This window comes from Acipenser ruthenus, chromosome 29, assembly GCF_902713425.1.
Source record: "Acipenser ruthenus chromosome 29, fAciRut3.2 maternal haplotype, whole genome shotgun sequence".
Taxonomy (NCBI): Eukaryota; Metazoa; Chordata; class Actinopteri; order Acipenseriformes; family Acipenseridae; genus Acipenser; species Acipenser ruthenus.
This window is the reverse complement of record NC_081217.1, coordinates 2845309-2868046: the sequence shown is the minus strand read 5'-3', so window position 1 is coordinate 2868046 and position 22738 is coordinate 2845309. Positions and strand designations below refer to the sequence as shown.

Below are 22738 nucleotides of genomic sequence, written 5' to 3'. Positions count from 1 at the left end.
AATGTTTTTTTATAATCATTTTACAATTCAAATATTTGTTGTACTTTTTTTTTTTTTGCACCTATATGACTCAGCCATCATTATTTCAATATATAATGTTATAAAAACCAGAGCAGAGGGTGAGTATTTCATCTTTTTGTTTGTTAGCTCACATTAAACTAGCACAGAGAGCTCAGGTACATTTTGACTATGCAGGTCAGGGGAACTTCAATATTCATGAGGTGGGCGGTGTGTTCTAGAACAGTGCTACAACGCATGCTGTTATGTGTACTGTTAACTGCCTCTTACCAGTTCCTTCTGATCTAATGTTCCTATCTTCAATGTTCCTGTTCTAGAATGCACAGTGTGTATCTCACCTCACCTGCATGTTGAAATTGAACCTGGATGCATTGTTAATAAACTTCCAAAGAGGCCCTATCATCACGGTTTCTGCTAACGAAAGAGTTGTCACTGTTGTTCAAACAAAGCTAACTTTATCTGTTGAGTGTTAATATCATAAGGGCATTAAAGGTTGTTTAAATGGTAAATCAGAATGCACTATTTGCATCTGTTTAATGACTAATTACCACTGATCTTTCTCACCGTTTCTTCTTCTTTTCGGAGCGATGACCTAAGTGGTACGTTTGCGTGCTTCTTGCAAAGCTCTTAAAGGTTATGACTGAGGTGAGACACCGTTCTGCTGATTTGCATGTAAGAGGGGAACAGGGTCTGAGATGGAGCTTTTGTTTTGTGGGATCATATATTATCAAGATAGCATCTCAAATGCAAATGCCTCCTTTCACGTTGGAGTCGAAACGCCTGATTTTCTGTAGCTCTGCTTTCTGAGACCACCAGCCCCTGTCATCACCGCCCCTCAGTGATGACAAATACACACGCTGGCTCTGTCTTATTCCACCCAGGCTCACATCTCCCATGAACTTTCTGTTACATTAAAGAATAGTGCAAAACGACCCCCGAAGTCAACCCAGCAAGACATTTGTAAACACACATGCTAAGTGTATTCCAGCCCATGTCAAGTCAAGTATATACAATGCTGCATGTCATATGCTGTTGTTTACGGCACTCAGTGTTTACAGCTTGAATGAAATCTCGATTGCCACAGGCACAGTTTTTTTCTTCTACTGCAGATACAATAACTGCTAATTACCTGTTATAAAACTGCTGTCAAAATGCAGCATTATGGCAGCCCTGGTGGCAGTGAGCCCCAATGATAAGGAGTAGTATTGCATTTAGTTCATCAGTCAATAGAGTTATAGGAATATGACCCATTTACAGTAAAACAGCACCTGCAGAGTCTGTAGACAATCGAACTGCCTCCATAACACCCACTGACGCCCCCATCTGCTTTGCAATGAAAATACATGCAAACCATGGTGCTGTATGCAAGATGAACTGATCCAGTCTGATACTAAATGTGTGAAGAGGTGGTGCAAGGTGTCAGCATCTTGACATCTGACGCGTGTTATTCGGTTGAGCCAACCTGTATAGTATAACTGGTAGAAAAAAACAAGCTAGCATATCTTGTTACAAGGCCATTTCCAAACTAGCACACGTGCTTTAGTAAAATAAATTTCTAAGGGTTTGTAATGTGCATAACCTGGAGCTACTAACTAAAGCTGTCTGCAACCTGTTGCAACCTTCTTTGATATTTTTACTCTGTTACAGCTCTGTGGCACCCTCACCTCGCTGGTACTCCTTCTGACCACAAGCTTGCTGTAGATTCTCGAAGATGAGAACACACACAATCGGGTTAAAGGTCCTTCTGTTTGTATCTGGCTGGCTCTACCCAGTTCCTGGATGTAATTTTCCTCTTATCTGCATCAAATAACCCATTACCAGGCTTGCAAGATCAAAACGAGCATTGATAATGTGTTTGTCAATATTGTTCCTACACTGTATAACTTGCTTTGTAATACCTTGTTGATACATTTTACATAATCTATTAAACATCAATGCAGTGTTAAAAAAACTGTTGTAAATGCACCTGTACAGGGGGTGTGGGGAGGGGTGTAGGAGTTGTGTGCTTTGTCACCTTCCAGTTTGAAAATCCTAGCAATAATACTACAGCTCTCCAAGTTATAACGACTAGGGATTCTCAAATGCAACCACCAGGGAGGTTTTTACTTTTTTGTTAAATAATGCAATATTCATTGAGACTTCTTCTCTGGTGCAGCTCAAGAACGGAGAAGCTCTTGCACTGTGTGATAACAGACAACACTACTTGAGAAACGCTGGCCCAGCCCATGAGAGACGTAGTAAATCTGGGGTGTAAAATACTAACTGTGGGATCTGCAGTCCCAGCATGTCCTGCACTGTGTCAGCAGACTGCACAGTCAGAGAGAAACCTCAAGACAAAAATAGCCCACCCAATATTCACACACTACTCTGCTCTACCAGCCTCTTCACTGAGTCAGCACGTTTGAACAGGTTTCTGGTTTCTCTGCATTAGCTGCTGCCCTGACACGCACAGAGTAAAGTTTGCATATTACTGTATTTATATGATAAGGTCACAGTTAAGGTTAGTTTGATCAGTAATGATTGAGTGTTTCAAGTTACAGATGTCCATCCCTCCTTGCTCCCACATTCACTGATAACTTACTGCAGTCTCTTTGATGAGAAGTCAAAGTATTGCTTTGATTTAATGGTGCTTTCAACAACTAGGGCTTTGTGCTAAAGAGCTTTCATTTAATGGCCATTCGATGACTCCAGAGATCTATATTGGGTAATAAATACACCCCATCCAAAATCAAATTGTAAGATACATACTGTAAGATATACACACTACAAAGTTTTTTTAGTTTTTTTGGTCTGGTTTTACTATCTGAAAACCTGATGTGCTGATGACGATTTGGAGGATATACCTTTGAGAATCCAGCTTTTTTTTTTTTTTTTTGTAAATAAAACACAGCATTAAAACACTTCAAAAGTAGCCCCAGTTGCAAAGCTGCTCTGTTGGATAGGCACCGTACTGTTTGCACCCTGAGTTTAGGGATTGTAGATTTTGGTATTCTCTTATGATCTCATTCACAGTAACTGGAATACAGGAAATTAACCAATTTCACCCTTTTCATGTAAAAGTTCAGCATTTCGTTTGAATTTCCTCTCCAGATCTTGAGTGTAATGGTTTCACTTCCTGCAGCAGCTCCTCCTCGTGGGTACCAGTTTGCATTCTGCCATTTTGTTGATGTCATTAAATACGTTTCTCAAACGACTTATGCAGATCGACTAGAGCTTATTGTTGCGTCTCGAAACACTGTTTGACTGCAGAGAACATGTTATGTAGCAGTACTAAACAAAACGTCCTTCTTCAATTCTAGATGAAACGTTTGTCAAATGATTCAAACAAAACGTATTGAGCATTACTATGTGTTCTACCATTGAGCGCTTCATAGCTCTGCAGGTTTTGTTTTGGAAAGAAGGACCTTGTAACTCAATGAAGCGAGGAGTGATGGTGAAGCTGTTTCATAAAGCACTGGCAGCTGTATGCACAAACACACTAACAGGAATTAGAGAAGTGATATTTGTGGTAATAGAGAAATGAGAGTGTAGGAGGAAGGGTCCATCTGGGACTCTCGTTATCTTTCTCTTTCTCTCTCTCTTTCTCTTTCTCTATCTCTCTCTCTCTATGGCTCTATGGCCACAGACCAGTGTCCTGAAAGCGCAGGGTAGTTTTCACAAACGTCATGTGACTCAGTCCAATCAAACACGATTACATTTGAGTTGGACACTTTATATTATTAATGGAAGTGCATAATAATAATAATAATAATAGTTTGCCTAAACGCTGCCTTGCCAGTTTTAATATATGAATATTACTAATACTACTGAATCCACTGTGTCTACTCTGCTGCTACCACCCTATCTACAACCCAGCAGGTTGCAAGCAGTGAAGTGAGCTCTGAGTAGCGAATAGCTGGGTGTCACCCTGATGAATTCCTAGCTCTGGAACTGTCAATGAGAGACGCTTCTGGGCAGACTGCCAAACCAGGCAGTACGACAGGCAGGCAGGGAGGCAGGCATCCTCCCACAATCAGCTTGCGTTGAGGAGTATCACAACAGAGACTGTTCTAATAATACACCCAGTACAGAGCGCAGTCACAGTGGGCGAGTGAGTGAGAGAGTGAAAGAGAGAGAGAGAGAGAGAGGGAGAGAGAGAGAGCGCAAGAGAGTGAGTGAGAGAGAGAGAGAGAGAGAGAGAGAGAGAGAGAGCGCACGAGAGAGATCAGCTCTCTCAAAGCTGGATGTTTCTATGTGCACTGTTGTAGCCCATTCATTTAAAGGAGAGCTCTTCTTACTTATTTACAGCACAAGGAGACACGGACCTCGCTCAGAAAAGGTAGGCTACTGCAACCTAGCTACTTACTCAAGGATCTGCAGGCACTACAGCTTGGCAAGGTGGAAGTTATTCCATTACTCAGCCTGCATTTGCATCCCTGTGTTGATTAAGGGTGGATGTGCTTTAGTGCAGTTTACAGTGCAGCACTTGCACATACAAGTTTGGGCAAGTGCAGGCTGCTGAATGACTAGTGCATGGCTGGGGTACAGCAGAATGACCACAGCAGAGGGGGCTGAGCAACAACAGATTGGAAGAGGGCCACCTCAGAAGTGATTGGCCTGCTAATCCTACTACTGTACTACTTTCCAGCAGCTACTGTTATTTTGACAGCTTGAGCGTTATAAGAACTCCCAGGTCCTGTATTTAGCTCTGCTCAGCACTATTTGCTAAAAGCCCTATAAATACATAGACAGGCGCAAACACTAAGAGCGAATCTGTTTATCAATTTGAAATGGGCTGTGGGTGGTAGTTTCATATTGTTTTATGTTTAGTTCTCCTATAGGCATTATAATACAGTCAAGAATTAGGTATTTATTTTTTATGATGTTTTTTATTTATTTTTGTTGTTAAGTAAATGCTTTTAAGTGGTTTTATTTTCAGCAAACATTTTTTATTTTATTTTGAAATTTGCCCTCTGGCAGATTCACCAGAGGACCTATATTATTGTTGTTTGTGCGTTGTGTGTATCTATATATCAAACCTTTTTAAAACAAACAAAATCAAAGTTATGTCGAGTGTTTTGGTATTATCTTGGATACTGCAAACTTAAAGCAGCTAAAATCATGATGACACTCAACTGGGGAGACCAAAGTAATTTTTTAGCATAAAGGCAGTCTGAGTTTCTTGCTCTAATAGTAATGCTTTATGTTAAGCATATATAAGATATAACCAAGATAGGTCATATTATTAAACCCTTTTCATGTTAGAACTGAAAAACAAACGGTCACGACTGCGCCGAATAATATACAGTTAATTACGTAATTAACAGACAATTAACGGACATCTAAGTTTAAGCAATTAAATAAATTTTTTAACATAAATAAAAGGCAGTTTATTTTTTTTTTTTTCCCCCCTAACCTTAACACTAACTCAGTGTTAACTGATATTACTCTGTGAGATATTAATTTAATTACCCTATTATTTACTCGTGTAATATAAAACATTATTATTATTATTATTATTATTATTATTATTATTATTATTATTATTATTATTATTATTATTATTATTAAAAAAGCTGTTTTAGTTGAACTGTATTATAGATAACGCCAATATTGAGAGAGCGCGTACGATTAATTACTGTAGAATATGACATGCAGGTTTACACGTAATGTGTCATTAACATATACTGTAATGTAACTACTGCTTTAAATGTAAAATGCCATATTACAATGTTGCAAAGCGGTAAACGAACAACTTGATCGCTTCAGAGACCCTCCAGTAATATTTCACCTGCTTGACCATGAAAACGTAGCCAGCGTGTGAATGAAACCCAAACTCACCGTGTTTATCACACAAGGCAGTGACAGGAATCGAATGCAGTTAGAAACGCAGTCAAATACCGAGCCCTTATCCGTCCACGCTTGAATTGATAATAAATAAAGCAGTTTATTATTCGTGAAACCTTTCTCGAATGTTTTTAAATAGGGGCTGTTTTCAATTCTGGGGTTTAAAAACACTTTCTAAACTTAGAAGAAAATTGCAAATGAGGGTCTATGACTGTGGGTCGATTATTTCCTGCTGAATTTCAAAGTTGAAAGTATTTATCGATTCGTGGTAACTTGTTGTAAAGGTTTACTAAACACATTTAAAGAAAACAAAACTTTTAAACTCCCAACTGTGTGTAAAAGATCATTTTAGTCCTAATTGTCACAAACGAGGTGACCAGTCTCCTATTGAGATGCGTGCCCTTTCTGTGAACATGATACTCCCTTCCTCCTGGCTTTCCTGCCTGGGGCTGGTGTTGCTTTAAGACCTATTTTCACACTCTCATGACATGTGTAAATGAGTCAGAATTGGGTGTTACATATTCACAAAAATCCTGTTGCTAGACGCACTCCCATCAATAGAAACTGTTCACAGCACAGGAATGCAGTCGGATGGAGCTGGCTTGCTCCACAGTGCTGTAGGGTACTGGTTACACACTTCTCTGCCAAATCATCTTCTTAAGAAGTGGTGATATGGCTTGTCCGTTCATACAAAACACAGCCGAGTGCACACTGCAGATTAACTGCTCTTTATCTTCCCTGTAACTACAGGATATTCATATAAGGATCTCAAACTGCAATGCTGCTGCAGCATGTTCAGAGAAACTGCAGTGTCACTTAACTGGAGTCCGATATCTTTAGATTAATAAAAGCGTCCAACCCAGGTCAGCAGGCATCCTGCAGTGAAACCGGATTTCAAGGAGTTCTTCCAAGCAGCTTGGAAAAGCTCAAATCCATTTGGTGAGGTCTCGCTGTGTTTTTTTTTACTGCACTTATTGTATTGTATTCAAAGTGCAGTTGTTTTTCCTATGATTCACATCACTTCCTTGCACCTCGGTCCCACCCAGCCGATAGCCCACACTGGAAAGGAGATGGTGAAAAACAACATGCAGAGCTCAGAAAGCAGCACTATAATGCATGGCACCCATCCCACAGCCTGCAAGACACACAACTACCAATCAATTAGGGAGGCCACATGGCATGTTTTGAATGATACAAACTCTACTTAAAATGTTTGAAACATATTTGATTTTCTAAAGGTTCCTTTTTTTCCTTTTGCCCAGACTACTGGGCACTTTAGCCAGGTAATTAATAAGGATCTTCAATTGGACTAATTGTGTTTGTGTTTGTGCATTGAGTGTATTCCGGAAGTATTTGTGTTCCTGGTTAGGTCTTTGTAATTGTATACCACTGTGCTAATGCATTTAAAGAATACAGGCTAGTGTATCCAGGCTACTGTCACTTTAAGAAGCTCATAACCCATTCCCTCGTTCACCTCTGATTGGACATACTATAGATCGGTAATAAAGACCTCTGAAATTGAACTGCAGTATGTAAAACTAAACCCAAGAAGTAGCTCTGAAGCTGCATTCATTAGGGGATATAAATATAAATATACTGTATTGTGTATGGATTCTGTGAATTTGCTAAATGGTGTGTTTGCACTGTTTTTAACTGTAAGTTTCCAGTGAGAGAGACTGGAGAGAGAGAGAGAGAGAGAGAGAGAGAGAGAGAGAGAGAGAGAGAGAGAGAGAGAGAGAGAGAGAGAGAGAGAGAGAGAGAGAGAGACAAACAGAGGGCGAGGAGGTATTTAGCATTAATGAGATCTCACACAAACATCCCTGTCTCACAGTTTCGCTGTGATATTTGCTTTTCTAGTTGTTATATCTAGTGTATTTATAGTCTGGCTCCTGACAGATCACACAGCTTCACTTGTTTCTCTGCAGTCACCCTGATTGTACAATCACAGCTTCCCATCATGCTTGCCATTAACTCTTCAGTCAAATAGCGTCGCTCAAAACTTTTGTTTTTAAGTGACACTACTGCATGCAGGAAAGCAGAAATAAGGAGCATTTTAAAACAGATACGTCTCATGACATCAACACTGAGCAATTCAAAAGTGTATATTATATTTACTCTCTTAAATAACTGGCAAATGGAACGATGGCTAGATTGCATGCTTTTACTGATACTGTTGGATGGAGAGTATCTTTCAGCTCTGTGGTCTGCTTGCCACCAGTATCTTCTAACCAGATGCAACACATAGAAGGAGCTTTTAAAATATGGACCGCTGAGACTTGTGGTTTATTTCATTTTTTGAATGATACACTTTGCACATGCATATATCGACATCCCGTTAGTCTTTCTGTTCTTTTAGTTCTATGACTGAGCTATGATTTTTGTGTCACAATTGTTTATATCAAGAATAGGAATCTGATACCCAAAAATACATTTCTGATTCACTTTTTGACATCTAATACCGGTAATAAATAAACATAGCAGCTGTTTTTATGACAGAAATGAGCAGAAAGCACATTGTTGATGTCAGTGGGTTTCATAATAATGATACCCCAAAATGTCCAATATCAATCACAGTATTTCTGAAATCATAAAGACGTAACGTCTCTTCCTCTGGGCATGCTGGAGCAGGACATTGGGACTCTACTTATTTGTCGTTCTCCTTTTAAGCATTTGTCGCCGTATTTATTACATTTCTTCTGGTGTTTCTAAATTCAGCACAATTGAGTGTTTATAATGATAGTCCTTGAGCAACCAACAAACCCTTTCCAGAGATTCCTACAGAGTGCTCGACGACAGCTTAACCTTCTAGAGCTCTAGAAAGGTGGATTGTATTGTATTGCACAGTGCAATGAAAACACACCAACACACATTCATCCTGCGATGAGGTTTCACTCATTGCAGACCCGAAGGTAGAGGAGCATTTCTAGACCGGACACACAGAACAGCAATCTGTGATGTGTGAGCTGAACCCTCAAACTGGATCTATTCTCACTACCAATCCTGCGGCCTTTATTTTCACTCCCCAATTTGCATACTCCACCGTTACGCATGGATCCTGTTTTTGCCAGTGCATGTTGAGCTGCAACTCCTGTGTTCATATTTAAATGATATTTATAATTAGCGGTCGCCACCTGCACACTGACAAGTCCCCCACTGTCTGTCTGCAAGGCAACATCTCAAACCGCTTCCCTGGTTAAAAGTTAATGCAAAACACGCATTTCACAGTTTTTATTAATCATGTTTTTAGGCGGATTCATCGGGTGAAAATTGTGTGTGTTGTTGTCTTACACTTAGCTAGGAAGCATGGATTGCATGGTAGCAAGGAGAGGAGCTTTGTATTAGTGAGTGATAATGAAGAGAGAGAAAGAGCATGTCTGGAACATATCAGTAACCTGTATAGAACCTGAATCAATCTTCCCCGAGTATCAGCATATCAACATGATAATCAGCATCAGTGAGCACATGACTATCAGCATCAGTGAGCACATGACTATCAGCATCAGTGAGCACATGACTATCAGCATCAGTGAGCATGCCATTTAGCTTTGCTAACTCATTGTTACATTAATGCTTGAACATGCAACTAACATACAGCTGGAAAAAATGACATGCAGTATTGCAAAGGGTTAAAAACAAGTTTCTCCTGTCAGCCCTGCTAATAATAATCAAATAACAATTTACGGGTTTCCAAGAATCCTCCTGCAAACCAACCAATCACAGCTGCTGTTACATCTCCTTTTGGTTTCAATTTGAATGTGTCAAAGCCAATTCAAGAGAAAGGCCTGATCGTAGCAAACTGGGCAGGAAATGTATTTGTTACAATCAGTTTGCAGCCCCTGCAGGGTTAAAGAGTAGGAACGCACGAGTCAAGTTCCAGATCTTTCAATAGCGTTCCAAAATCTAAACGTGGGAGTGGCCCTTTGAAAACCAATCAGAAAGTCCCTCTGAGCCAATCAATGCTCTCCTGATTCAGGAACATTCCAGTTCTTATCAGCTGACACTTTGATCACCCCAGAAGGAGATGGTGTACCACCTGTTTATTAACTTACTGTATTAGATATGTTTCAGAGTGTCCCAGGCTATTAGTAGCAAGAAAATGAGCTGCAGGAGACAGATTCCTTCCTGGGGAGTAGTGGGGTTTTACACAGCCGTGTAAGCAAGCACAACCACTTTACATGAATAAGCAGGGTTTACTGCTGATCTCATTGTCTCTGAAGAACCTGTCTGTATTGTAAAGCAAGGGATCCTAACAGGGCAGCTTCAGGATAATCCTAGAATTCTGCATCAGGACTCCCTTAGAAGAATACCAAGAACAAAATGAAAAGCATATGCTGGATCTATGAAGACTGAAAGATAGATTTAATATGAATAACGTCTTATTGCATGGGAGCTGTGTTATTACCCTGTAACTAAGCCTTAATAGCATGTGGTAAATATACCACTGGCTTGTAGCTTGTGGCTATGGTTATCTAATTATAACTGCACTGTCATTGCACTGCTATTACAATGTGGATACATAGTAACTGCAATGTAAATTAACAACCACATGTATTATTACAATTTGTAATACATTACATTTAGACCTTTTACATTGAACAAAAATTGTATGTTATTATAACACTATTGTTAAACAGGTAGATAACAGGTAGATGCCAGTTAAAAATGCTGCACAAATCAATATTTTGTACAAAGCTTATGATTAAAAAAGATTAAAATACAAAAACGAATCTGAGTAAGATTGAAAATGAAACGCCTACAATCTGTCTATTGGTGGAGTGACCGAATAAAGCACTAACCGCTACAAGGAGACAGACACTCATTAGCATATTAACAGACACAAGCAAGCAGAGAAAAGGCGAGAGCTGAGGGGGATGGAACTCTGCGTGACTTTGTGATGAGCTGTTTAAGAGCAAATATTAATGAAATTCACGAAAACAGATTCCTGCCGAGGTGGAGATCAGTACACCGTATTGTCAGTGTCACAAGAAAACACAATTGCATTGACATGCTTAAGCAAGGCTTTCAGGAAGTGGTTGGTGTGGTCCGGTTAGCTTGACCTCAGCGTTTAGTGGGGTAACAAGACGTGTTTTTAACAGTTTTAAAAGCAGCTCACAGAGGGATTTCTATACCAGCCAGGCTGTCTTGGGACTGCTTCCTCATATTCCACAGCGCTGGAGCTTTTCTGCACTAAGCTTGTTTTAACCTCTACCAGCCCTAGAAGATTATGAATGCAATACCCAATGCAACCTGGCATTGTTTTAAAACAGTGCGTTTAGTGTAATTACTGTGTGGCTTTGAAATCAGTGAATGCTTTTATTTCACTCTCTGACTCGGATATTGAGACAGTGAATAATTAGAACAGGGCCCAGGCTTTATTCAGTATTGGACAGCTAAGGCCATAAAGTTCTGCATCACCCTATAGAATTAATTCATTTTGCTTCATGAAGTCAAAGGAAACCAATATATATTTCAATAGTGTGTTAGTCTCAATCCTAAAATTCTAAGTGATACAAAACTTTTGGCCATGGTTGTACACCACTAAGTCCTTTGTTTCTTGTTTCATAACATTGACATGGAATCTTCTCATGCCACAAAATATGATTAATGACTGGAGTAAACCCTTAGAAGATTCTCAATCAAGGTATGTTTTAATGTTTTTATTTTTAAACTTAAAAATAAATTGTTCACACACACACGCACGCACACACACACACACACACACACACACACACACACACGCACACACACACACACACACACACACACACAAAGAAACAAAGTATTTCTATCGTTTTCCGAGAAACACACTGAATGAAAACGTTGCTTTATTTATTTTTAATAAATGGGGCACCATACATTTAAATGTATAATGTGCTGGACACAATGCAATACTCAGCAGAGATACAGTACAGAGTGTCTATTCATAACTAGCCTACAGAGGGCGCCCTGATGCTTCGGATGTAGGTGTTTTCCAAAGTCGCCATGTTGATTCCCCTGTAATGTGCTGTAAATAATCAAAGTTACTATTTCTTATGTATGAATTCATATTTAAAATATTTTACCAAGTCTACAATTGGTAGCAACAGTTCCCATGGCAAGCACAAAGTGGTACATATTGTTTTCATGGAAGTTGAATATCAGGGGCTCTTTATTTATTTATTTATTCCACCAGGGGTGGACTCAGTGTTAATGAGATCCACTGCGCCCATGTGGCTCTCTAGTGACTCTCCCAGTTCTTTTGAGAACTCCGTTTCAGAACACTGTCGATTCCCTGAATGCATGCAAAGGCAAGCCAGAGCGTTCTTTCAAAAGGAGTAAGTGGTTGTGCTGTCAGCTCTTCTTCTGGTGAGCTGATGCTCCTTCCTAACCAAATGGGCGGGCTTGTCTTAGTTATTATTGATGTGGTTTGCCATTAACACTGGAAATGTTCTACAGCCCATATTTAAAAAAATAAATCCCTTGTGAAAGGCGAGGTGTTTTTGAAATGCGTCGGGACATTTGCTTGTGAGAGAGACTGCAGGATACAGTCCTGTTTATGCAACTTGTGCATGAGTGTACAATTGCTTTGTGTACTTCCCATTTTTACAGAAAGAAAAGATTATGCATAACAAAAACCACAGAAGGCACAAAACATATGACAATACATATGCATATTTTTTTCCTTTTACAAAAAACTGGAAACTGAGCGTCAGAGTAAATGCTTTGTGAATGGCCTTGATTTACACCTATTAGCTAACTGTGGTGTAATAACACGGTTAATAATCACATGTGTTGTTACAATGTAATTACATGTTTAATCACACATGTTTATTTGGGCAGTTTCTTGTAATAACAGTTTGTAATGCCTGAGATCCTGAGATCATTTTTCTTGTGTTCTCAACATGATAAACTTGAAATGTTGAATGTCAAGCCATTTTTTTGTAATCTCAATATACTGTATATATATAGAGATAGATAGATAGATATAAAGAGATTTTTTCCAGATATATAGATTGATTTTCTAAGCATGTTCTGACCTGCTGTTTTATAAAAGCAAGTCATCTGAACAATTAAATGGTATTTAGTTAGCTTTTGCTATCATTTTTTTTTTTACTGAAAAAAGCATTGTCTCAACAATCTACTGTATTTTTTTTATTTAAAATGTTAACTGTGGATAATTTATTTTTAGGAGTATTATTAACCAAATAGAGGCGTTTTAGTTGAAAAAACAGTCCACATGAAAATATCTAGAATATTATGATGCGTCCGGAACTGATAAAACATAAAACATCTTTAGCATATTATTTTCATAAACAGATAATAATATATTTCAATATGTTTCATTGCACTCACATCTTGTGTATATATTAAAAGTAAACCAAACAGATAATGTGTGTAACATGTATCTGATATCAATAGCAGGGTCAACAATGTGAAAATATGATTTCATTAAATATGCAATACTACAGAGACAATGAGGATATATCTGAATTTATGTCAACAAAAAACTAAAAAAGAAAGCAAAATTATTTTTGTTTATTAACACAGTTTTTTCTGTTTATAATTGCTTCTAATTCTATGAAATGGATATTTTTTTCTCTCTCTACTTCATACCAGTATGAAGTAAGTTTCCCTGCCGTACTATATCTTTGTAATTAAATCTGTATATATCTGTAATTCCATTCCATTGAAATGCATGGATTCTATGTTGTTTACTTACAATTGATACAGTCCTGACCTATATTTATTTGTCACGATATGAATCCAGTAACCTGGTGAATTCACAGAAAGTTATCCAGTAAAAACAAAACATCTCCCGGGTATACCCCGGGCAGCAGTGTGGAGTAGTGGTTAGGGCTCTGGACTCTTGTGGGTTCAATCCCCAGTGGGGACACTGCTGCTGTACCCTTGAGCAAGGTACTTTACCTAGATTGCTCCAGTAAAAACCCAACTGTAAAATGGGTAATTGTATGTAAAAATAATGTGATATCTTGTAACAATTGTAAGTCGCCCTGGATAAGGGCGTCTGCTAAGAAATAAATAATAATAATAATAAAGTATACAGCTGCATTATTTAGAGAATTGTACAGTTTTTTTTTTTTTTTTTTTTTTTGATAGCATGCCTTTTGATATTTCAAAGCACTTTCTTTTCAGTACTTTGACACAAAATTAAATTTGACATAAAAAGTAAATTTGAATCAAAATTATGGAATTTTAAGTAAAATGCATTTTGCCTTTGTGTAAACGCTATAATAAAACCCTACTTTTTAAAGACAAAGAGACTGTCTTGATATAATTTATTGGACCTCTAGAAGCTATATATATATATATATATATACAGTATATATATAGATAGATAGATAGATAGATAGATAGATAGATAGATAGATAGATAGATCAATAGATAGATAGATATAGTAAGTATTGCATTGATGAGTTAATCAGGATGCTTTCCATCGTAAGTCTACATGTATTTGTTTCTACTTGTTTATTTGCAGTGACCGATTTCAAAGAAGAAGAAAAAAAGCTTTTGGCAAGAAGTGATAGTACATCTTCGGTTTTTCTGTAAATGTGGCAGCTTATCAGTTACATGTTATCAGAGGGTAGGAAACGATTTTTCCCCTGTTGTAAGGATCATCTTGTCAGAAGGACCAACTGTTGGCATTTAAAAAAAAAATAGATTTAACCTTTTATAATGTTAAGAATTAATTTGGGGTATTTTTTTTCAATGTCGTCCTGTATCTTAACAAGCACTGAGTTGTGGTATTAATTTGACTAAATAGCACATATATTTGTACTGTAATGCTATTTCTCTGAACACTAGAGAAGCACACAGCATACAGCTTTGCAACAGTGTGTGCGTGCGTGCGTGCACGTGTGTGTGTGCATGCGTGTGTGTGTATTAGTTTTACTACATATCTCAAAACAAGTCACATGTAGCATATGGTGTTCTTTGGTTATAATGTAATTACCACTCTTTTCTTCTTCCTCCCCTTTCAATTTGCCATTTGCTTTTTATACTATATTAAGATCCCCTGTGTTAAATATTTGGCAGACATGTTGTAATCATACCCTGAAAATATTACACAAATCCTCTTTGCCAGATCTTACCTTTAAAACCCTGAATAACGCAGGCATGCTTCACAATAGTAGAAGTGTGCTGTCATTTTTAAGAACTGTATAAGAGAATATTTATAACCTCTACTGGTAATAAAACAAACCTTCCTTAAAGCCTTGAAGAGGATTCCTTGTTATGGAATATGCCCACATTATTTTGTGTTATAAAGCTAAATATTTGACAAGCTAAATGCTGAAAGCTGGACTAATTGAAAGTTTGATTCTCATTATAAATACCCTCGTTGGTCATGAATTTTTAATTACATTTTTAGAAATTTTAAAACAGTTTGTGTGAACTCTATGGAGTTTGAGAAGTTGCCCTGCCATAACGTTGAAAACCCCAAAAAACCCATAATAAGCATTATTAAACAGATACATAGATAGGAAACAACATAGTTCAATTCTACACGCAGTGAATGAAGGGGATCCACACTGACCGATAAGAGCAAATAATCAGAATCAAAATAATATTATTGAATGCCACTTTTCTAAAAATACTTTTTGGAAGTTTTGGAGTGGATTATGTAGTTGCTATTAAAAACACACAAAGATCAATCAGCAGTTTGACCTTTGGGGCTTTGCATCCACAAACCACTGTGGACACAGATAAAGACATGCAGAACCCAGAGGACCTTGCTTCTGCACACCCACTGATTTCCTTTTGTTTGACATGAATTGGGCTGCTGTGTTCTTGTGCTCACAGTTGTATGCATGTGAAAGAATACTTGTGCATGCAGTTTCATATCTCTGTCTGGTGTCAGCACTAATCAAGCTCTGGAACACGCAAACACATCAGAAAAACAAGCATTGTATTGTTTTAGCATTTATCTGGGGGAGACCTTTACAAAGCCCACGTGTGAGCCTGTTCTGTGGCGTTATTGAATCAGATTGACCAGATCCAGAGTGTCATTTTAGTTATCAAAGACGTCTGGGTAGCACTTTATTTTGAGTGTCATAAACACGTATATTATTCATATGCAAGTAACCATTTGCTGAAGCTTAGCTACATGTTAATAACCAGTCAATAGAAATGCCATGGATGTGTGTGTCTATCATTGGGCTGCCATTTGTTTGTTTGTAATGGGGAGTACAGTGGAAGGGTGTGTGTGTGTGTGTGTGTGTGTGTGTGCGTGCGTGAGTGCGTGTGTTCACACGTACGAGATTGGAATGGGCATTCTTTAGCAAGTTATCAAGTTATAAGAATCTAGGTCATGGGTGGTTTGTCAAGAGTTTCCGGTTGGTCGGGCTAATGATGATTTGATCTTCAAAACCATTGACACAAACTTTCAGAACCATGGGCATTCATCGATTTGTGTCAGCTGAATGCTATGTATCAGGAATGGGCTGTGCCGTTTTGATGAACCATTGAATAGGAATTTGCTATGAGGTATTAAACGTCTGTGTGTAATTTGATACCAATTTTATACAATTAAATTACAAACAAAATATTTCACTTACAAAACAAAATCCTTATTTGCTCAATTTCTATCTGCAATACTTCAACAAACGTGTTTTTATGTGTGTTTTATTTTAAAAAGCGCATCTTTTATTGCAATCATAACAATCAGGTAATAAAAGGCCATCAAGATAAGAAGTCTCCAGGCATGAAATGTTGTGGGTCCCTGATATTTGCAGAGCCTGTATGGATTTGAGTCAGCCCCCCGGGCCCGGGCACTGCGTGGGATGAGCTTGGTTCCACCTGCTCTTTCTGTTGATGTTCTTTGTCTCAGTAACAAGCCTCTGGTTCCAGTCTCCCATTGGCCACACTGCCCTTTCTAACTGAGTAATCAGAGTGGGTGGCAGTAAGCGGCCCGATGCTGTGGCGATGCTGAGCTGACGTGGGCCCCTGATGGCATTGTGAGAGCTCAGTATTACTCACCCTGCACGCACTGCACTCTAGGGAGAGTTCGGGAGCTTCGACACAGAAAAGCAAACTTTCACTCACACTACTGCTGTTTTTAAACTTAGAAAAAAAAAACATTCAGCCTGGCACTAAAGTGTGTTTGTTTTTTACGCAAGTCTGCACGCTTGTGGGCTAATCTGTCAGGCTATATCTTTGGGACGGTTTTCAATTGGATTTGCAGGAACCTGATTTCTCTGAAGACTGCACAGGGATTCAATGGGACATGCCATGATCTTGAATAGAGGTCAGTTGACATGCATTTAACAATTCCCTTTCCTTACAGTTAAACTGGGTACTATTGCTTTTGTAAAAAGCCAGCACTGGTTCTAAAGCAACAGGGTTGGCTCAGCGCAAAGCTGTTGCTGATATCAGCTCTTTGCTGCAAAGCTCATTTAAAATATTCTATTTTGTGTTAATATTAATACATCTAACAAGACGAATTGTATGATGTTAGAAATAACTGGTGGTAAAGATGTAACTTAACCGTCCCTAATAAATGATCCTAGAGGCAAACCTTTCCTAACAAAGCAGAGCTTAACTGTACCTTATTGCTCTTATGACAGGTAAACACTCAGGGGTCCTGTTCAAATGCCAGTTACTGGTGATTGTCTGCAATATCCACAGCTTTACAGCAGTCACCTCCAAAAGGGAGAACAAATCCATGGATACAAGTGTGCTGTTTAACATGTCCCTGGAGTTAAAGCAGTTCTGTACAGCAGAGATGAAATATAACAGAATCGACTATTTCATTTGCACTGCCCGCAATGTTGTGCTATCTGATCTCTGGTAAAAATGACCAGCACAGCGCAGCGTTTACCTACATATCCTATATTGAATATCTGTACCTCGGCTAGGGAGTTAGCTTTCTGTTAACGTTAGAAGTGCCCAGGCTTCTTGTCGGAGCATGTTTCAATGTAGTTAGCCTCTATCAAACTATGCGTTCCAGTGTGACTGCAGTGCCCTGCCCTGAAATGCTTTGGCATCAGTCATGCTATTGAAATAGTATATTTTATATTGTAACTAATGTAGGCTGTAGATGTAAACAGTGTTAACAGAGGGCTGGTACAGCAGCTGCTTTGTGTTTTTAAATATTCAAGATTTACTGTATTACCCATTCCACCTGTTTCTAAACAGTGCTTAATATCTCGGCTGTGATCTACTGTCGAAGCAGTATATTAAAACCCTGGTTGAGAATAGGCTGCATTAAAGGGGTTCCGAATAAGTAATAGTCATATCATTGAGATTTAAAAATAAGGGAGAATGCATGGCAAGCTCAATGCTCTCAAACACAGCGTATGTATGCAGACCCATAAGAGGAATCCATTTACAGGTACGATTGCAAAATGTATTTAAGTGAAGGCAATCTTCATTACTGTTCAAATGGGACATTGAAAAGCCAGTGATCAAATTCAGCTGGTTACCGCATGTTATACAGCTGTGGCCAAAGGTTTTGCATCATCCTATAGAAATAACACATTTTGCTTAATAAAGTTGAATGAAACCTGCTGAATAATGTTGAAATGTTGATATTGAATTACATACCACTTTGTAGTTTTCCATATACTAAACGAAAAACTGACAACTATTATGGCTTCCGGTAGACTTTTGCGATATCATTTTGTAATTTCTTTGATGACACAATGTTAAATAAAATATCTAAATTATATTCATATAGTTTTTGTTGTCTTAAAATTATGTCTCAATCCTAAAATTGATGCAAAACTTTTGGCCAGAGCTGTACCTGCACAGCACTATTGAGAGCAGATTACAATCAAGATTGCAAAAAAGTCAATCTTTCTGCACGCTATAACCCTAACCCTAACCCTAACCCTTTTCTGAAACAATTAAGTGCTACACTGTGGCTATGTGGGGTTTACCTGTTGGGTTGCTCATGCATGCCACATTATTCAGGGTTGCAGGGTTTCGGTACAGGGGAGGGGGGTTGCTATGGGGGTTGTTGCAGGGTGGGATATACAGAGTGACCCCTCCACCCCCTCTGGAAACAGACAGCATGCATGACATATGCATGTGTCAGTAATTCAGCGCCAATATTGTGCAGAAATCATACCGGTTATTTAAATTGCCGGTACAGTACCAGCAATTGAAAAGGAAAACCCCAGGTGCTCTTTTCCACTAAGTTGGTAAAATATTGTCCTCTTACTGTTCCTTGCATTGCGATTAACATGTTTCCACAGATAGGGGCTTTTCACCAAATTCTGGAGTTTTTAAATACGCAAGAAAAACACAATTGTTTTTTTTTTTTTTTAATGCTGTTATCGTTTTCCATGGAGAAAAAGAAAAGTGAGTTTGTCGGCGTGTTTTATACCTAATTCAAATAGCGCAACCTTAATCTGTTAATAATCTTTTCAATGCACAAGCTAATATTACAGATTCAAATGGCGTTGTTCTGGACTCCACAAGGTGTCTTTTTCAATGTTTTCAAAGTCTTCAATTCAAATGTGTGCGTGCTGGGGTGCCCCTGCCCTACCATCACACCACTAAATAAAGATAGAAACCCAGCAGACACATAGATATTTGCTCTCACTTCAAACACTTACCACTACTTTACAAACTCTGTTTTCTTGTTGCAGGTGAGCTACAAGTGAAGCTTCACGCTCTGTGAGGAGCCAGTAATGCTGCCCCAACGAACAGCAACTTTAAACCCAATCTTCACGCCAGAGGCCCATGTGACCTAAGACTAGCCTGTGGGAGCGCAGATCTGCCGCGAGGCCAAATGAATTCGGCTCCAGAGCGCAGGAAAGAATGTTTGCCTCCAAAGAAGAGAGAGTTTCAGGCTCCGAAACAGCAAGTCTCAGCCGAGGAACCCCCCAAAGATTCCTTCAAGCAGCCTGCGCTGCAGTGGAGGAAACGCATAGAACCCCAGGCCAAGGACCCGGCCCATTGCAGCAACACTTCACTTCTGACCTCGAAGTATCCCACACACAGTCTAGCTGCTCCACAGTGGTTCACCTCCCTCCCAGCAGCACAGCAAAACCCCTTCAAGTGGGGGAGCCATTACCCCAGGACTGTTGACCACTCTGCCGCCTATAACAGCTTCCTCCGTCCCCCTCCGCTGACCTCCAGGTGGAAGCACAACCCAAATCCTCAGTCAGCCCCCAGAGCCCCCAGCGAGTACCAGCCTGGTTATGGAGTCGCTCCAAGGGAGTTATGGCCTTACCTGTCTGCAGGGAAGCAGGCCTTCAGTCCCCCACTTCCTTCACCTAGTGCCCAACCCCTCCAGCAGCCCCCCTACCCTAGGGATCGCCCGCATGGTCACAGGAAGCACTTGACTACTGAAGCTACTAATGGGTTTGACAGGACGGAGATGGGGCCAGGGAGTCCTTTCTCTCAGCACCACTTCAAGTGCAGAGCTCCTGAGAACTACCCCAATGGTAAGAGGAAATGCCTTGGAGATCAGAGATTGTTGGATACCACCTCTTCTAAGCACACCAGGCCGTCCGAAGCAGCAAACTCACATTCCCCAGACTACAGAAAGGACCAACGGCTGTTCTGTCAACCACATTCCCCCGCCCCGGCCACCATAGAGAGTAGGAGTGCAAAGCCTGCTGCTCTAGACCAGGCGAGCCCCGTGCTCTCCACTGGATGGGCTCAAATCTTTTATGGCTTGCCAGCTTCGTCCACCTATACTGGAATACAGCGTCCTCCCCTAGGCTATTCCGTTTACAGCCATCTAGACCCTGCACAGGGCCCAGCTATCCCCTTTTACAGCCAGCAAGGGGAATCGTATCTGACACTCAGGACCTCAGGGCGCCCTTCTGTTTTGAACAGGGTTGTTCCACCTGGAGCACCTCTGACAGTGGGGGGCTCTGGTCGTGATAGCCAGCACCCCTCTCCTGGAGTCCCTATCGATTATTCAATTCACTCTCCCGCCAGGAGTCCCTCACACACTGCGGCTGGGACCTCTGTCTCTGCCGCCTCTCCCTCCCCCTCCCCAGCTCCCAAGACCCCCCTAGTGCTACCTCACTTCGCGAAGGGTTCCCTCATCCAGCTGTCCACGGGAGAGCTGAGGAGAGTGGAGGACATGCGCATGGAGGACTTCCTGTGTAGTGTGGACGCCAGCCCCGGGCTTCGTCTCAGCTACTGCACTGTGCAGAGGATCAGGGAGAGCCCAGACCCTGGCTTCACTCACCTGCAGGTCCTGCTCAGTGATCACACTACTCAGGTTTGTGTGCTCTAGATGAGACTGTAGACACACACTGTATATTTTTACATCCAGGCTACCAAATAAACAGTGGCAGTTCAGAATAAACTTAGTATTTTCTGTGATTGATTTATTTAAAAATGTGTACTCACTACATTGCAGCAAGATGATTTTAATGATCCCGACGCTTCCCACTATATAAAAGTTCTGTATTCGATATGCTTTCTTACCTGTACTAAACGTGGATCCCTTTCTGTCCTGTAGGAATCTCTGGATGTTTTGCTGGAATACCCATTTTTTGTGCTCGATCAGGGCTGGTCATCCTGCTGTCCGAACAGGACGGCTCAGATCTACGGGCTCCTCTGCTCCCAGCTCTCAGTGGGGAACGTCTGTCTGGCACTCACCCCTGAGAGCAGCCTTCGGAGAGAGGGGAGCACAGAGCCCACCTCGGTGCCACAGGGCTACCCCAGAGAGCCCGGGACACAGCCTGTGGGTGCAGCTTCCACCGTCAGGGCAGCCAGCAAGCAAACCCCCAGCTCAGGAACTCCGTCACGGACACGGAGAAGACGATGGTCCGCTCCCGACCTCTGTGTTGTTAACAGGACTCTGCCGGGTCTACCTCACACACAGAGAGACCCGGATCAGTGGTAAGAGTTAGGAAATGCCAAAGAACTGCACTGTGTTGCACAGAGATTCGTGACCTCGACCAAGGAAGAGTGCTCTCAGGAAACAAGGTCACAGAACCACCTTTTAGGAATACAAATGGAAGATGGTTGTTATCAAACTCTGACCTGACTGTGTCGCGTCCTCAGTTGGATTGACTTTTGATCATCTGTCCCCATTTGCAGTACGTTGGGAAGGAAAGTGCTCTAAAGGCCACTTGCAAAAGACAAGCACACATTTACCAGGAAACTGTTAAAAACCGTTTGGACATCCCTTGCTTTTTACTACGACAGGCACTTGTATATAGATAACAGCATATTATTATTGCCTGTTGTAAGGAAAAGCACATTTCAGCTGATGTGCCAGGATCAGAAGATGTAACAACTCTGGGAGGACAGGAACATGACGAGATACTTCAGCAGGTGTTCCAGCGACACATCACGAAATATTCTAAGGCTAAACCTGCAACATTGATTTTCTCCTAAGAGGAAGACAGATGGTTAGTGTATGGCTGACTGTTAAAGAATCTCAAGTTTCTGTTTATTTCGTTATTGGGTTTGCATCCTGTCTAAAAACAAGCGGTGGAAAACGATCAAACCAAAGAAATCCCAGCAGTGACACTTTGATCGAGTTTCAAACAGAAAGGCAGGATAGGATCTGCCTTCTCCTGTAAATAGGGAATCCCATTGCAGCCTGACTCGATCAACGAAACCACCAAAACAAAACGGCCTGGGACCCAGTTCAGCTAACTGGCTTCAGAGCAATAGGACTACACATTGTTTATTGCATGCATTTAATGTGGACCTTAACATTTCCCTGCACCTTGAAAGTTAGTCGAAGTGGGTCCAGAGATGAACCACGAATGTATTGTGAATTCAGGAATGGGGCTCTTCAAAGGGATGAAGATCCAAGACTCTCTTTTTTATTTTGGTGATGTTTGTAAATATTGTTTTCTCGTAATATTATATATATATATATATATATATATATATATATATATATATATATATATATATATATATATATATATTAGCTCTATATTTTTTAAAACATTTATGTCTAAAGTCATG

General features: G+C 40.1%; 1 protein-coding gene across 1 annotated transcript; it reads left to right on the top strand.

Annotated features, from left to right (window-relative positions):
- The first annotated feature begins 4171 nt into the window (after window positions 1-4171).
- Window positions 4172-22619, top strand: LOC117430493 (uncharacterized). Its single transcript, XM_034050563.3, has 3 exons — window positions 4172-4336; window positions 19435-21026; window positions 21270-22619. The coding sequence occupies exons 2-3, from the start codon at window positions 19578-19580 to the stop codon at window positions 21654-21656; spliced, it is 1836 nt and encodes a 611-aa protein (XP_033906454.3). The 5' UTR covers window positions 4172-4336; window positions 19435-19577; the 3' UTR covers window positions 21657-22619.
- The last annotated feature ends 119 nt before the right edge of the window (window positions 22620-22738 follow it).

What these genes read in the sequence shown, in the direction of transcription:
- LOC117430493 (XM_034050563.3), top strand. Translation starts at nt 19,578, where the DNA reads ATGAATTCGGCTCCAGAGCGCAGGAAAGAATGTTTGCCTCCAAAGAAG. An exon ending in TCAGTGATCACACTACTCAG is followed by an intron (nt 21,027 to 21,269) that starts GTTTGTGTGCTC and finishes TCTGTCCTGTAG; the next exon opens with GAATCTCTGGATGTTTTGCT.